The following is a 17,140-nucleotide window of genomic DNA, read 5'->3' as shown; positions in this document are numbered from 1 at the left end:
CTCCTATTGACTACTCCTGTCAGCAGCTCAGCACTATCAGCGGTAACATAATTTCCACTTTTCATGCAAAACATTTCAAGAATATTATTACTAATATGTAGTACTTATTATATTTTAATAGTACTCTCTAAATAATACCCAGAAATCTAAGCGGCTAAAATGTCTGCTTGCTTTAGTGTTTCGAGCCGACAATACTAAAATACTCTTATTTTAATTTTTCCAAAAAAATCTTAAAAAATAAATAAAGTCTTATCCCTTTAGCCTAATAATAATGCATTTGCATTGAAACAATTGATGTATATATAAGCTCATCACTCTGTACTAAATGCTAACTGCAAAAGCCGTCCATTTACAGATAAATGATGAACAACACGACGATTAATAACGTCATCATTATCACATTTCTTTAACGTTATATTAACAGGTGTTACGTTAGCTTCATCCTCTTCCCTAAATACATTTTGATAATTTCCTTTACGCAAACACTACAGTTCTAATGTTGCTTTAAAAGTGTGTTTTTTTTTTCTTCCTTTTTTTATCTTTCTGTTTGTGTGTAAGAACAGAATTTAGATTAAAGCTTAGTCTCAAGCAACCTTAAAAGCTGCCAAAACAACAAACAAAAACCAAAACCACTGCTTCTAAGAAACAACTTTTGATACTTACATTGTTTAGTATAAATAATTTGTGGAGTGTAATTGAGTTGATCGGAAAATCAAGAATCTGATCGGAAAAACAAGAATTTGGCCGGAAAAATGATGATGGGTATGAAAGGAATAAATGGGTGTCATTATTTATCAGATTTTATTGCATTGTTAGTATAAATAATAGTAGTAGTAATTTTTTTGAGATGATCGGAAAATTAAGAATCTCATCGGAAAACAAGAATTTGGCCGGAAAAATGATGATGGGTGTGTAAGGAAGAAGTGGATTTTATTATTCATAAGATTTTATTGCATTGTTAGTATAAATAGTAATTTTTATTAGTTGATCGGAAAATCAAGAATTTGGCCGGAAAAATGATGATGGGTGTGTAAGGAAAAAGTGGGTGTTATTAATTACAGATTTTATTGCATTGTTAGTATAAATAATTGTAGTAGTAGTAGTAGTAATTTGTATGAGTTGATTGGTGATAATTGGCACAGATATCTATATTTCGCGTCACTTTACCTCTATTTCTTAGTACTTTTTGTGTTGAAATGGTCGTATTCGAGCTTATGTTGCTGTGTTTGTGACGTTTAGGTTCAACGAGAAAGAATGAATGAATTCCAAGCATTTTGGTGAAGTTTTGGAAGAATTGCATGCGAGAAAAGAAACGAAAAAGAAAATCAAGAATCTGATCGGAAAATCAAGAATTTGGCCTGAAAAATGATGATGGGTGTAAAAGGAAGAAAAGGGTGTTATTATTTATCAGTAATGTTAGTGTATGGAGTGATTTTTTTGCATTGTTTGGTGATGACGTCATTTGCCGGAAATGTGACGTATGATCATCGGGCATTGGTTATTGATGGCAAACGTAGAGTTTTAATCTCTGGTTCAATACATTATCCACGAAGTACACCTGATGTAAGCCTTTTTCTACATTTTTTTTCACTTCAATTTGTTTTTTTTTTTAATTTTTATTTATTGTTTGTGTTAATAATGCAGATGTGGCCAGACCTTATACAGAAATCAAAAGATGGAGGGTTGGATGTAATAGAGACATATGTTTTCTGGAACATACATGAACCTGTTAGAAATAAGGTACTTTTCAGCTCTATTGTTGTTGCTGTTCTTTGCTTCAGTGAGGAAAGTTCCTATTTTTAGTAGATATGTTGATCGGATTTTTCAAAAATGTTGTCGTATCTTTGTTGGATACTCAAAAAATGCACGATTTTTGGAGGATCTAACATACACCAGCGACATTTTTAAGAGTTTGAGCAACGTAGATTTTTTACTGTTTCCAGTTCCATGAACTTGATTGAACATTTTTACCTATGTTACTATTCTTTGCTTCAATATGGAAAGTTCCTATTTTTACCTCTGTTGTTCGAACTTTGCAAAAATGTTGTCCCACCCGTGTTGGATCCTCAAAAATTGCACAACTTTTGGAGGATCGGACATGCAACGGCGGCATTTTTGAAGAGCCCAAGCAAAATAGATTTTTACTGTTTCGAATTCTAAGAACTTGATTGAACTACTAATAAAGTAATGAGTTGTTTTCCTCAGTTTTCTTTTCCTTTTAGTAAATTTAGAAATCTTGAACTAGACAAAATTGATTGGAAAACTTGAGAATTCCATTTTTGATTGTAGGAAGCAGGCTGGGCAGAACCAGTAATTTGGGTTCAAATCTTATATTTGTCTTAAGAAATTTATTTAGTATGTTTAAATTAATAATTTTGGAATTCGCAACTCAAAAGGATTAAAATCCCGAACCCATAAGCTTCAAATTCTGGCTCCGTCTGTGAGTGTAGTTGCTATTTTTTGCTTCAGTTATGGACCAAGAAGAAAAGAATGTAAAGTTACTTTTTTAATACTGTTTCTTACTAAAGTTACTATTTTTAATACTGTTTCTTACCTTGAGCGCCAAGAACTTGATTGAACAAATAAAGTAATCAGTGTTTTCCTCAGCTTTGTTTTCCTTTTAATAAATTTGGAAATATTGAGCTAGACAAAATTGATGGAAAAACTTGAGAATTTCATTTTGAGGATCAAGGTGTGTAGCTTAAAGTTTTTCCATTTAAAGAAAAGAATTAGAAAACGTCGGGAAATGGAAGAACTGATCTGATGAACACGTTTGCAGTATGATTTTGAAGGAAGGAAAGATTTGATTAACTTTGTGAAGTTGGTGGGGAAAGCTGGCTTATATGCTCATATACGGATTGGGCCTTATGTTTGTGCAGAATGGAACTATGGGTAATTCTATACTTTTTGATTACATTTATGTAATCTATGGATTTTGCTTTTTTAATCAATGGTTTTAATCTATTTTGAGACAGTGGGTTTCCTCTTTGGTTGCATTTCATTCCTGGAATTGAATTTCGAACAGACAACGAACCATTCAAGGTAATTTTACCTTTATGCTATTAATTAGTTTTCTTGTGATACTGAATTTGCTGAGTTCATTAACATATGAGGGCTTCCTGTTGCAGGCAGAAATGAAGCGATTCACGGCCAAAATTGTTGACATGATCAAGCAGGAAAATCTTTATGCATCCCAGGGTGGGCCTGTTATCTTGTCTCAGGTTAGCTTCTGATATTGATTTACTACACTTTGAAGTAAGAAACGAGTCGATATTAGTTGCTCTTTGTTATTGTTCGAGTACTAAAGATGTTTCGTTAACCAAGCAGATAGAAAATGAGTATGGCAATGGTGGTATTGAGTCAAGTTACGGTTCTCGTGCCAAACCTTACGTCAACTGGGCAGCATCAATGGCTACATCTTTGGACACGGGGGTGCCATGGGTTATGTGTCAGCAACCAGATGCCCCCCCTCCCATTGTGAGTTTCTCGTATTTCACCTTGTATTTAATTGATTAAAAAAAAAAAAAAAAACTGAGAACCTCTATAGACTACCCAAATATTTTGACTAATTTTGTACAGATTGCAAATTAACTTTCTGTGTGTGCTGTGATAATGACAGATAAACACTTGCAATGGATTTTATTGTGACCAATTCAAGACAAACTCTGATAAAACACCTAAGATGTGGACAGAAAATTGGACTGGATGGTAAGGCATTTGGGTTTTAGTTTTCTAATTTACAGGTCAAATATGGTGCTACTTTAAAATCATCTCAAATTTCTCTTACAGAGAATCGCTCTTACATTTCCGCCTTTTTGAATTGTTTGGAACATAGGTTTCTTTCTTTTGGTGGTGCTGTCCCTTACAGACCTGTGGAAGACATTGCTTTTGCTGTGGCTCGATTTTTCCAGCGAGGTGGAACCTTTCAGAACTATTACATGGTATTATATGAGTTTCTAACCTTCTTGATTTATAGCTCCCTGCCTGCAGTGGCAGTTGACAGCTAACTAAGTCCTTAAATGATATTAACTGCCTTTGAACAGTACCACGGGGGAACTAACTTTGGCCGAACCACTGGTGGACCCTTTATCGCAACTAGCTATGACTATGATGCTCCTTTAGATGAGTACGGTATGGTTCCTCTCCTTAGTGTATTCTGCATCGCCTATAGTTTAATGTCGAACTATTCCATTCTGTCATTTTGAAACATAGCTTAGGTTAAAATTTCTCTTGAGAAATGCAGGCCTTATAAGACAACCAAAGTGGGGTCACTTAAAAGATCTCCATAAAGCCATAAAGCTTTGTGAGGCTGCAATGGTGTCAACTGATCCAACCATCACTTCTCTGGGATCTAATATAGAGGTATATTTGCAATTGTATATTTAACTTATTGCCGCCAAATGATTCTAAAGACCGATTGTCTAAGCATGCCATACTAATGGCTTTAGAAGTCAGGACTCAACAGTACTAACATAAACATCCTTGCACCATCTTTTGTGTCCTTTTTGTTATTTTGGATATTTCGCTTAAAATAAACCACGGTAAAAGAGAAGAATGAGTTGTACAGAAAACTTTACTTGTTTGAGGAGAGCTTCACGTTTTATTTTACAAGTTCTTTTCTTCTTTCAGGCCAGTGTTTATAAAACTGGATCACAGTGTGCTGCATTTCTCGCCAATGTTGGTACGCAATCTGATGCATCCGTGAGCTTCAACGGAAATTCATATCATTTGCCTCCTTGGTCCGTGAGCATCTTACCTGACTGCAAGAATGTGGCTTTTAATACTGCAAAGGTTTGGCTCATAATTTTGTTTTCCTTGCGCCTGCTGTGCTTGTATGCGTTAATTTACTTTTAATACTGCAAAGCTTTTAATGTGAAAAGCTTTGGACCTGCATCTTGAATAAACCAAAAGCTCATTTCTATTTATGGTTACTAAAGAAGTTGATTTATGAAGAATTGACTTCCTGCAACATTAAGTAGGAAAGCCTTGATCATTTTTCAATTAATCAAAGTGTCCTCTGTAAATCTGTAACTCATATGCTACTAATGGGACCTAATTAATCTTTCAATGAGAAGGAGAAAAATGATAGGCATTTGTCATACAAATCTTCTTGTTAACAAAAGAAATTAGAGTTTGAGAACTACCTTTGTGTTTTCTCTTCTAAGATGAGAGATAAGATCCATTTCTACTGCAGCTCAAGCTGATAGTTTTACATTTCTTGGTGACAGATTAACTCCGTATCAACCATCTCAAAGTTTGTTACTCACTCTTCGGAAGCTGATGCTTCTGGTGGATCGCTGTCGGGTTGGACTTCGATTAATGAGCCTGTAGGTATCTCAAGTGACAACGCATTCACAAAAACGGGGTTGATGGAGCAGATAAATACTACAGCTGATAAAAGTGATTATCTCTGGTACTCTCAGAGGTAAAACCAGAAAATACTACAGCTAATTAATCTGCAGCATTTTGTGAAAATAACTAGTGTTTTTTGTTGGCGCACATGATTGTTATCTGCTCTGAAGTTCAGTTTTCTGAAATCAATTCTAATTATTTTTCAGTGTCAATGTGAAAAATGATGAGCCTTTCCTTCAAGATGGATCTGAAACGGTACTTCATGTGGAATCACTTGGCCATGTTCTTCATGCTTTCATTAATGGAAAGCTATCAGGTAATGGAAATGAATGATGTTTGATTCATCCTTGTTGTAACTATAGATAGTCGAATAAGCACTATATATAATTTTACTGCCCTTAATGTCAGTTTTACAGTGACAAGCTGTTCTTACAGTGCTTTAACATTTTGCATAACTTTGTGCTTGTTTGTAGGAAGTGGAAAAGGCAACAGTGGAAATTCTAAAGTTTCAATTGAAATTCCTGTCACCCTTGTGCCTGGAGAAATCAAAATCGACCTGTTGAGTGTGACTGTGGGACTTCAGGTTTGATTTTTTTGTTTATCCCATCCGTTCGAGTGGAAGATTTGTTATCTGCTTCATATCTCTACTACTTAGTCCATTATTAAGATTTGTTATAACTTCCATTTTTGAAGCATGATCTAATACACACCTGATATTGACTCCAGAACTACGGAGCATTCTTTGATCTAAAGGGAGCAGGGATTACCGGCCCAGTGCAATTGAAAGGTTTCAAAAATGGCTCTACTATTGATCTTTCATCGAAGCAGTGGAGATATCAGGTTAACTTTACTTTTTCAATACCTTAAGATAGGTCCGTAGGAATTCTTTCCACCATTATTAGATCTTTCATTTCCTTCCATAATTTTGTCAAATGTCTTGTCGCATAAAGTTGAAGGATAATCACATTGACTTTGCCTATCATGTGTACTTTGTCGGTCAGGTTGGATTGAAAGGAGAAGAATTGGGCTTATCTAATGGAGGTTCTTCACTTTGGAAGTCACAATCTACATTGCCTACAAACCAACCATTAATATGGTATAAGGTAATATTTTCTTTTACATGTTTCAAATATATGCGATTTAAGGATAAATGTGAACATTTGCTACTTAGGCACATCAGTTATGTAACCTTGTTCGTAAAAGAACTAGAGATTCTTTTCATGACAGTGGGTCCGGTACGTTAGCAATATGCCTATTATCTGGACTGGTATATCATATTCTGTGTTTGTTCATGTACTTGTGCCTGTAAATATCCTAAGTAAGGTAACAATTGTCCAAATCTTTCAGTTAACGACAACTAAACTACAACTTCTGTTCTCATTTAGGCAAATTTTGATGCCCCTGCTGGTGATACCCCTCTTTCGATGGATTTTACCGGAATGGGTAAGGGTGAGGCTTGGGTGAATGGGCAAAGCATTGGTCGATTTTGGCCTACCTATTCTGCACCAAATGGTGGTTGTACTGGCTCCTGCAATTATAGAGGATCCTACAATTCTGACAAATGTCTCAAAAATTGTGGAAAACCATCCCAGCTGCTGTAAGTTTTAGTATATCTCACATGTTTAAGTCAAATGTTCGCAGAGGGTATCTGGTGGAATGTTATATCAATCCTATATAAACTTTGCAGATACCACGTTCCTCGTTCATGGTTGAAATCCAGCGGAAATGTCCTAGTGTTGTTTGAGGAAATGGGTGGGAATCCTACAAAGCTGTCTTTTGCAACAAGAGAGATACAAAGCGTATGCTCACGGGTTTCGGAGGCTCATCCACTTCCTATTGACATGTGGGATTCGGAAGACGATGCACGAAAGAAAGCAGGTCCTACTCTGTCTCTCGAGTGTCCTCATCCTGATCAAGTCATTTCTTCAATCAAATTTGCAAGCTTTGGCACTCCTCAAGGAACATGTGGAAGCTTTAGCCATGGTCGATGCAGGAGCAACCATGCTCTTTCAGTTGTAAAGAAGGTTAGATCCAGTTCTATAAATTAAACTAGTCCCACAACACCCCCCCCCCCCGCCCCCAACCCCCCTTTTCCCCACAAAAAAAAAAAAAAAAAGAAAAAAAAAAGAGAAATTGACATAAGTAGTCGCCCACCAAGATAATAGCCAGCAAATGTATATTTTTTGTATATCAACATATAATATACATAAAATATACATTTTTGATACAAAATAAAGTATAGTAGTTTGTATACTTGGCTAGCGAAGGTAATTATTTGAGCCTGCCAACCAGATGGGTAACTTGCCCAAAAAAATCAGTAAAATGTTTCTCTTACCAAATTTTAATTCAATCTTTGCAGGCTTGCATTGGATCAAAAAGGTGCAATCTTGGAGTTTCAATAAATGTATTTGGTGACCCATGTACAGGAGTCACAAAAAGTTTAGCTGTAGAAGCTTCCTGTAGATGATGCCTCGCGGAACTATTGGACCGAGAAGGCACATCCCTAAGTGTAGAAGTGGTAGAAGGTCAGATACACTATTATAAATTACAGCTTCAGTAAGTTAGTGCTTATACATCTCGGGGAGGAAGAACACTATGGCTTCTCTCACCAATTTGATGAGATTATAATAAAAAACATTCAACACTTTTGGCTACTCTCACCGACTTGATGAAACAGTCGAACCTCTTTATTACAACGTCGTTTGTTCGGATACTTTTTGGCTACTATAGCGAAATGTTGTTATAGAGAATATATAATATATCATAACATGAAAAATAGGTTCCAAAAAAAAAAAATTTGGTCGTTATAGTGAAATGTTGTTATAGAGAATGGATGTTATTGAGAGGTTTGACTGTATTATGATTAATGCCTTGATAATTATTCTGAGTCTTAACAAGATAAACTCATGCATGGATGTTTCCATCAAGCAAAGTAAAAGCCATATTCATAGAGAAAATTTCTGCGTGATTTCCGCATTCTTTATTCACATAATGAATCACATATCAAAATACAATCAGATTTGTAGCAATATCTTAGTCAACACACAATAGGAAGACTATTAACTTAACAAAGGCCAGTATTACACTTATTGGTTAATATCATTATCAAGATCATCAAGCTGAGGCAACACTTGAGGGTCTTTGGAACCTGCATTTCTTGCAGATAGCTGAATGGAGTGATGGTGTTTGATATTTGTCTTCCCCGCCCATGATTGGCATCGGCACCCCTCTCTTGACTGGACTAACATAGCCTGGCTGGTAAGTCTTGCCAAGAATTCCTTCGACATCTTTGGATAAGTTGAAAAACTTAAACTGTGTCTCTAAGTGAGCAAAAGCATCATCTGATGGTAGTCGATAGTTGTGAACCTTGTTTTCTTTCTCTCCTATGGGTACTACCTTCACATCCAATTGCAACAGTCCAGAAACCGTGAGCCTTACACTGTTAAAATCATCTGTCCTTTCAACCACGACCGATCTCTCAGCAGTGTTAACTCTCCATTCTGCATCTCCATCTGTTGGGACGTTAATCGTCTCACCATTCCACTGCACGATAAGAGCATCAATTTTCTCATCCCAGTGTGAAACTTTCTTTGCTCCTAGGACCAATGTTTGGGTGTCAAACATGACTGACAATGTTTGAACCCATGTGTAGTCGCGCTTCCTTCCCTTTGGTCGTGTCCCTATTAGATGTGCGTTGATGTGGAGGTTGTCATCTGAGACGATGGCAAAGTCGGTTTCCTTTGCTCCGTGGAAGTAGAACATCACCCCATCACCACCCACAAATCTGGGATCGTAGCATAGAGCACCATAACCATCACACTTTGCTCGTCTCCCTGTCAAAGATTAAGAGGATCATCAAGAAAACAGTGTCATTTAACAGTATCAAGTTTGTTCTACAGTATACTTTTGTCGTTTCATATGTTCATTTCAATGGACGGTGTAAACTGATAGGCTATGTTGCTCAGACTCTTAAAAATGTTATTGGGTGCATGTCGAAGCACTATTTTCTGAGGATCCAATACAGGTGCGATGACATTTTGGAGAGTTTGAGCAACATAACTGATAGGGCTAAAAATCTTTATGTCAGTTAATATATATAACTTAAATCCGTTTCGATACTTGTTAAGCTAGTGTCTCTTGCAAAACTAGAAGATGTACTAAAACAGAATGAGCATAATACTTACACTTGCAAGTTGCTTCACACTTGCTGCTGCAATCAACATAGCATCCCTTCTGCTTCTTGTTCTTTACAGGCTTCCTCTGAGGGCACTCTGTTGGACATGTGAGTGTTTTGTAGTAACAAGCTCCTGGCATGGTGCAGAAAGCCCGTTCTTGGCCCGTACTTGGCAACGGGTCCAACACAACGTAACCGGGATCTTCAGTGACTGCATTAACCTCCTTGCCACTGCCTACGGGTGGACCGGCAATGGTGACTTGTGAAAAAATGGATAAGAGGAGCAGAGCTACTATTTGGCACAACATTCTCCTATCCATCTTTACTATTACTCAAGCTAAAACTGTTATTGAAATTTGTTTCTGTTTTTTGTTGTTGTTGATATCTTTGGAATGAAATGTTAACTGATGGATGGAAGAGGAGTTGATGGGGTTGATATTTATATGTGTGGAAATTAGAGTTGAGACTTAGATTTCGGCTTAATTCATGGGTTTGTAGCTTCTTGCACATGATGAAACAACTAATGTTGCACAATATGCAATGTGCTATCAGTTTGACAAAGTGAAGATAATATCGACAATAATTTGTATACATAAAATTATGCATTACTAATATAATCTGTATAAATATAACTAATTGTACAAGGTATGGTTATTGCCTATTGGCATAATATTTTGCATGCCTAATACAACGTTTGGTTTCGTGGATATTAGTACCTGTATAACTAATAATAACATAACATATTCAGGAATTCAAATATCATTTTGGGTTAATATCACCTTTAGTCACTCGGTTATTGGTACATTTTCATTTTAGTCCTTGTGACATCTAATTAAGCACATTTAACCTTCAATTATTTGAGATGTGCTCTACTGAACCCTTTGCTTATGAATTTCACAAATTTTCAGATTTGTTAATCGTTCTATTGCTTAGTTACCTATGTGTTATATTAAAATTGTATTGTTTTTTCTAGGGTAATATACTTCTAAAATAGCCAAACAATAACATACGTCTTACATAAAGGGATCGAAAGCATAATTTTTAGTTGATTGAAGGTTAAATATGATAAGTCATATATCACAAGACGAAAATCAGAATTTATCAACAATTGATGGTCAAGAGGCCCTATTCTTCTTATTATTTTATAAGGGATATAATGAATAAGAATTCGTGCATTAGCTATATCTAGATAACATTTTCTTAAGATAAAAATGTCCTTACATTAAGCAACCTCTAAATAACAATAGTCATATTATGTACAGTTTTATGCTGAAAACCAAAGGCTGCATTATTGTATTTTTACACTGTAGGTCAAATGTTGTACATTAATTATGCAGAGATTAATTATGTTGCAAATCAAACATTGTTTTAGCTGTGAAACCATGTGCTGGATTACTTTTTTCTTATACAATCAATCAAAGAGTTAATTCCCTAGATATTCGCTCAAGTTTGGGCAATTGTCTACAAATATCACTTTTGTTTCTTTTGAGACAACAAAGTCACTCAACTATCCCTATTTTCCTCAAACACTAAGTACCACAAAACCCTCCTTCTCTCCTAGTTGGCATCCCATATATTAAATCTCATTTTTTAAAATTACAAACCTATTTAATTCATTAAATCCATTTAACCAAATCCATGTCTTACCCGATCAAACATGACCCGATTAAAAAGCGGCATATAAGTTTAAGTTTTACAAAATCATATTTCTTCTCATTTCTAACTTCAAGTTGACGGATTTGCTATTTCATCATTTTACGTGACACCAATATCATCTAGTGATTCTTGAAAATACTTATTTTGATGGTTAACATTCGGCATTAAATAATGAGTTGCTAGCGACCCTAAGATATTTGAAATAACCCTTTTGGTCTCAATTTAAATGTTTTTTTTTTCCTCTTTTGAATTTGTTAATTTTCTAATATTTCTTAAGCTATATTGAAACCTTATACAAAAATAGATCAGTGTTTATCTTACGCTATAAATTGACTAGATTAACTATCAAAAGGATGAACTGGAACATTTATACAAAATCTAATTTTAATCTAATTTTTCTTTTGTATTTTGAGTTATTTATCCTAATATACAGTGTGTAATTTTTGGTATTTTCATTGCCATACCATCAAGTTTTTTTTTATTTCTCGTGCAGAAGGTATAGAATTTTCATTACTATAATAGTTATTTTAAAGTATTATATTATTACGCTTATATTTTATTTTGAACTATTATTCTACTAGTCTTATATGAAATGTAATATATTCTTAGTCTATTTCATGTTAAGATATAGATATTCCAACTTGTCATGTTAATATCTAGCAATATATTAAACTAAATCCCTAAAGTAACTCAATTTAAATTTTTTAAATTTTTTTTATTTATTTTAAAACTTAATCAATAAATTAAAATACTTTAAGCGGGTCATTTTTGATTGGGTATAAGACATGAATTTGGTTAAATAGGTTTATTAGTAAGAAAATAAGCTTTAATGACATGACATGCCAACTAGAAGAAAATGAGGCTTTTGAGGTTTTTAATATATTTTGAGAAAAATAGGATAGTTGAGTGATTCTGTTGTCCTAAAAGAGACAACAATAATATTTGTAGGTAATTGCTCAAACTTGAGTAACCATCTGGGTATTAACTCTCAATCAAATAAAACTTTATTGTATAAAGGTCCAATAAGGGAAGAAAAACAAGTAACATCTAAGAGTTCGTTTGAAGACAAATCTTTGACTATGGAAACATTCTGAAAAGATGTGTGTACGATTACTTGTTTATGCATTGCAAGCACTTGGCTTAATTTACAATGGTTGCCTTTTAATTTATTGTATTTTTCACAATGAAATTATTAATAGTAATTAGTCTTGACATAGTAAGGTTTGCCAACTCTTTTTATGAATTTTTAATTCTTTATGTTGTTTCTAGTTTCCTCCATTAAGAATGGCTTACAAAATTCCGGCTTAAATTACGAGTAAAAAAGTAAAAGTTATCTTCACTAATTCATAAACTTGACCGAAAGTGGTCAGGAAGTATCATATTACAAAGAAACTATTCACCTGATATTTTAATTGTAGCTTATTTGAAAGATCAAGAGAAGCATATGGAATAGTAATCATTATTCCGGTAAAAGAATCCCATATTTCTTCGTGAATATTTGAACCGGTTGTTTATTGTTTGAAAATTCTTTTTTGAACGATTCATATCATTCATACATAGTGTTTTGATCTAAAAATTTCTTAATATGAGTGTTTTACCTCTAAATATTAGCTTAGATGGCTAGTTTTTAAACTGCTTGTTAATATTCAGCTATCCTTTGAAATGTAATTTTAGAAGTAACCACCTTAAGGTGAAAATAACACCTGGACAAAATATCTACAGCTAAAACACAAAATAACTTTAGTACATGGTGTGTTGGGGAGTTTAAAATTTTGATAAGTGGAACTAAAAGTTTCCGGAGTTACAAATACAGTTCAAACTTACAACTTTTTTAACTCCGTGGAAAGAATTCCTGGAGCTTGAACAGACAAGTGTTCAAGTTTCAATAAATTTTCCTGGAAGAAACGGCTAAAAACTTGAATAGTTTTGAATGGTTAAATATTAATTAGCGGTCCAAAAATTAGCAATTTGTCCATTTCTCCCGCTTTACCCCTAATGCAAATCCAATTCAGTCGAATCAGTAGACTCCAATTACCAAATGATTAAACCAAAAAATAAAAAAATAAAAATATATATATAGCCATCAAGCTTTTCGTGCCGACCACATATCGATTAGTAGCTTAATGTGAAAGAAAATTAAAATAAAAACATTACTGTGCCCTGTTGGAAAATAAAAATTGTGAACGTAATAATAAAGAAATTTTCTTGAATGTCAAAAGAAGAAAAACGTAGATGCAACATACCTTCACATGGACGCAAGTCAAAGGCAAATTAATGGTCGTAAGAATCACGTAGCATCAACTATTATTTTTATGGCATTGGATCTCAAAAATCTAAGAAGCACAGGGAGTGCATTAAAGAATTAATTAACCTATTTATGAAACTATTAGACTAAAGTTTCTAAAATTAAATTTAGGGATAATAACACTTTTAGTCCCTCAATTATTGGTAAATTCTTATTCTGATCCTTCCGGTATATGACTCAACAAATGTAACCTTCAATTAATTAAAATTATGTGCTTGAAGTCCCTTTATGCAATTTTTATAAGTATATTGCCCTCAAATATAGAGTAACACTACAAACTTAACATAAGATTTGAGTAATTAAATGATGAAACGGTTAATTTCTGAAAATTTGAAGAAGAAAAATTAGGTGATTTTTTCCTATCTGTCCAAATCTTGGTGGATAAAATTACTCGATACCTAAGCTGGTGGGAGGTGACAGGTGCCCCGTGGAATCAGTCGAGGTGTACAAAAGCTGCCAGAACACAACAGATAAAAGAAAATTCTGATAATTTGTGAATAGCCACAAACAAAGAGATCAAAAATTGCATATTTTAAGTAATTAAAAGTTAAATATGTTTAAACACAAGGACTAAATTAAAATTTATTAGTAATTAAGGGACTAAAAATGCTATTAACCCGTAAATTTAATAATAAGGATACCATATAGTACTCGAAGTTCATTTTGAGATCTGAAAAAATGTGCTTCAGATCCTAAAAAACCTACATAAGTCAGCAGCTTAATGCTTACAAAATTGGTTACATAGTTGATGCACCCTATTTTTGGGCCTTCGTGATGCTTACTCCTCCAATAAATGCTTTGCTTGCTTTCAACTTCTTTTTTAAAATTAAAAAATACCCTATCCCTCCACCCCATGTGATGAGTGTGTGTGGGGGGGGGGGGGGGGGTGGGGGAGTCGCTAATAATTTTACATAGATGTTTTCGTTGTTTCTCATTCGGAGTTCGATATCAGCTTTAGAGTCGGTCTAATCTAGATTTACATAGGCGGATTCTGAATTCTATTCATTTGAAGTTATGGGGTTCTAACTTTATAAAATGGACATGTTAGATAAGTTTTAATAGAATACAGAGTTCGAGTCGAAGCAGTAAGTTCTGTCAAACACGTACCACAAATGCTATATTCATCGTTGCCCAATTAGCACTCTAAAAGTTTTATTTTGACAGTAAAACGCTTTTTACTGAAAGTGATACTGTAGATTAGATGTTAAAAATGAATGTAACGTCAACAATCTCAGGATGGACTAGTTGGCCACTTGTACGTAAGAATTGCAATGTACATCTTGTTAAAATTTGTAAACTACTCCATAAAAATTGAGCTAAAGAGCCAGTTCCTCTTTACCCTGCTTAGAAACCACCCAATTTTCGGGTATGATTTTTCGAAAAATAATGTATTTTTAACTTACATTGTTTGATCGGAGAATAAATAATATTTTTTTGAATTTTCTTAATTAAAAGCTGATGAATTTTGGCAAAGCCAGTAGTGTTTTGATCATTTTTTGTGTGTTAAAGAATCATAATAATGTCTGGTGATAGTTGGAGATATGATATAAAGTTTACAGTCCAGATAATTGCAAAAGAAAACAATGTTAACCCAAAATTGAAGGAAGAGTATATTTTATCGTAACAAAACACATACAAATCTTGAAGCTCGAAATCAAATTTTTTATCAAATGTTTAAACAAGAAAAATTGTCAAATTTAGTCCTGTACGGAAATGAGCTACTTTGTCATGCGTTAAATTTTTTTTTATCTAATATTAGCCTCATCGTTAGAAGAAATAAATCATTTTTGCTTTTGACTTCTAATGGAGCTTCAACCTGAGTGTAATTTTAAAGCATAGTCAAAATTTACAAGCAAATTTGGACCTTTTCTCTCGAAGAATTTGGACATGTAAAGTTCACCCATTTCATGCTGGAGCTCTGTTAATGGCAAATACAAATATGACAATTTGCTAACAACAATGATAAGAATGAACCAAAAGTGTAATGGAAGGTAAAGTTGAGTAATTCCAGATAGTGCAAGGACAAATTTGGACAATTTCTCTTCAAGCAAGATAACATTTAATGAGGTCTACAGACTACAACTTAGGAGTTGATTGAATCTATAAAATGTGTAAACAAGTTTTAACTATTAACTAGCTCAAGCTAATTGCACCTGTAATTATTCCATTTCAACATTGTCCTCAAAATTTTAGTCCTGAGATGCGAGAAAACTTGAAGTCCCTTTTGTTTCCTTCTTCTGTAGGAACCACATTTGGCAAGATCAGGACACAGCCTTTGGGATGGTTTAGAAATAGCCCCACCGGCATAACTTTGTGAAGGAATTATCTCAAGATACTTACTTATGGGAGACTTGGCATAAGTATGCGGTCGTATAACTTTGATAATTCCTTTCAAAGTTAGTCCCATTAAAAGTATCTTTGTGAAGGAATTATCAAAGTTATGAGAAATAACGATTCGTCCGCATAAAATGTGTAATTCCTTAACAAGTGTATCTTGTTGGCGGCATAGCGAAAACCTTGCGAATTTTTTTAAAAAGTTTTATATTTGTTATATGTGAAGCTCCAGGAAATTTGGGATGGTTTAGAAATAGCCCTCACTAGCCACTTTCGAGTCCCTTCTTTGAGAAATAGCAATTGTCATGAAGTTTTATATTTGTTATATGTGAAGCTCCAGGAAATTTGTCATAGAGTTTCACCTGTGAAATTTGAAACTCCATGATAGTAGTTATTTTTCAATGTGTTAAAAAGTAGCTATTTGTGAAATTTACCCTCGCACGGTTCTTTTTATTTTTTTTATCCCACCCCACTATTCGGGTTATTCATTTTGGTGCATATTACCAAACTATTTTGTTCTTTGACTTGATTTTATTTTAGCTTCCGTTCAGGTTATTCGTATTTTTAATTTATATAGAGAAGTCAACTAAATGGAATAATTTAATAATTATAACAATTTTGAACAAAGCATAAAACTTCAACATTATTACTATATTAACAAAAATATTTTATTCATTATAATTCTCCTCGACAAATTTTCATATCCTGGAGCTATCGTCTAACTCAATCAAGAATAAATAATGAAAACTAGAGCTAGAATTCATTGTTAATGCATATTTAGGTACTCAAAACAAAAACTTAGTGAACACTACGAATACTATAAAAACAGAAGCAAGAATTAATTAAATTTAAAAAGTCAATAAATGTGGAAACAAGGAAAAGAAAGAAAGGAAGCAGCAAAATAGAAAAAGAAAAAGAAGAAAAAAGGAGATCAAATATCGTGTAGTTTTTAAATGTAGAAAATAGTAGTTTTTACAAAAAAAAAAAAATTAATACGCCTGGATTCGATCCTGTGCGTTTTGTGCGGAAAATCCGGGACTCTACTAGCGGCACCAGCCAACCATTTGTCAATACGAGTGCCAAATTTATATATCTCTACTATATCTTATACACACACACACACACATATATACAAGGTTTCGAGGTGTGCGGGTGGCGTGGCACTCCCTCCCCCTTAGTAGATCCACCCCTGATGAGAGGGGTGTGAGGGGAAGATAGGACATGTTCTCTACCATTGTATGCTTGGATAATGAAAAACCTGCAGGAATTTGCTTTTAAAAAAATTTAATGCACAAACCAATGAATAAAGATCCTCGAAG

The 17,140-nt window shown here is 34.0% G+C and overlaps 2 protein-coding genes across 8 annotated transcripts; one reads left to right on the top strand and one right to left on the bottom strand.

Annotated features, from left to right (window-relative positions):
* Positions 1–281: 281 nt before the first annotated feature.
* On the top strand, positions 282–10,009 carry LOC132065334 (beta-galactosidase 8). 7 transcript variants are annotated; one of them, XR_009416716.1, is made up of 22 exons: positions 467–762; positions 1,240–1,563; positions 1,645–1,740; positions 2,780–2,892; positions 2,976–3,042; positions 3,129–3,221; positions 3,328–3,477; positions 3,620–3,708; positions 3,836–3,941; positions 4,044–4,131; positions 4,244–4,362; positions 4,630–4,791; positions 5,229–5,425; positions 5,559–5,668; positions 5,826–5,935; positions 6,079–6,192; positions 6,354–6,455; positions 6,738–6,949; positions 7,040–7,376; positions 7,712–7,877; positions 8,516–8,610; positions 9,674–10,009. XR_009416716.1 is itself a non-coding variant. In XM_059458671.1 (20 exons), exons 2-20 carry the CDS (start codon positions 1,366–1,368, stop codon positions 7,817–7,819), a joined length of 2,571 nt encoding a protein of 856 aa, XP_059314654.1. In that variant the 5' UTR covers positions 282–424; positions 1,240–1,365; the 3' UTR covers positions 7,820–8,005. The 7 variants fall into 7 exon arrangements, 3 of the variants coding, with proteins under 3 accessions (XP_059314654.1, XP_059314653.1, XP_059314655.1); XR_009416714.1 differs by having other exon boundaries at positions 9,606–10,009; XR_009416715.1 differs by lacking the exon at positions 8,516–8,610.
* LOC132062255 (uncharacterized) lies at positions 8,301–9,846 on the bottom strand. The gene is made up of 2 exons (XM_059454861.1): positions 9,537–9,846; positions 8,301–9,185 (listed from the first exon to the last, which is right to left on the bottom strand). The coding sequence occupies exons 1-2, from the start codon at positions 9,844–9,846 to the stop codon at positions 8,467–8,469; spliced, it is 1,029 nt and encodes a 342-aa protein (XP_059310844.1). The 3' UTR covers positions 8,301–8,466.
* Positions 10,010–17,140: the final 7,131 nt, after the last annotated feature.

This window comes from Lycium ferocissimum, chromosome 7 (genome assembly GCF_029784015.1).
Source record: "Lycium ferocissimum isolate CSIRO_LF1 chromosome 7, AGI_CSIRO_Lferr_CH_V1, whole genome shotgun sequence".
In the NCBI taxonomy this organism is placed as follows: domain Eukaryota; kingdom Viridiplantae; phylum Streptophyta; class Magnoliopsida; order Solanales; family Solanaceae; genus Lycium; species Lycium ferocissimum.
Note: the sequence above shows the minus strand (reverse complement) of the source record. Positions and strands in the feature narration are given on the sequence as shown.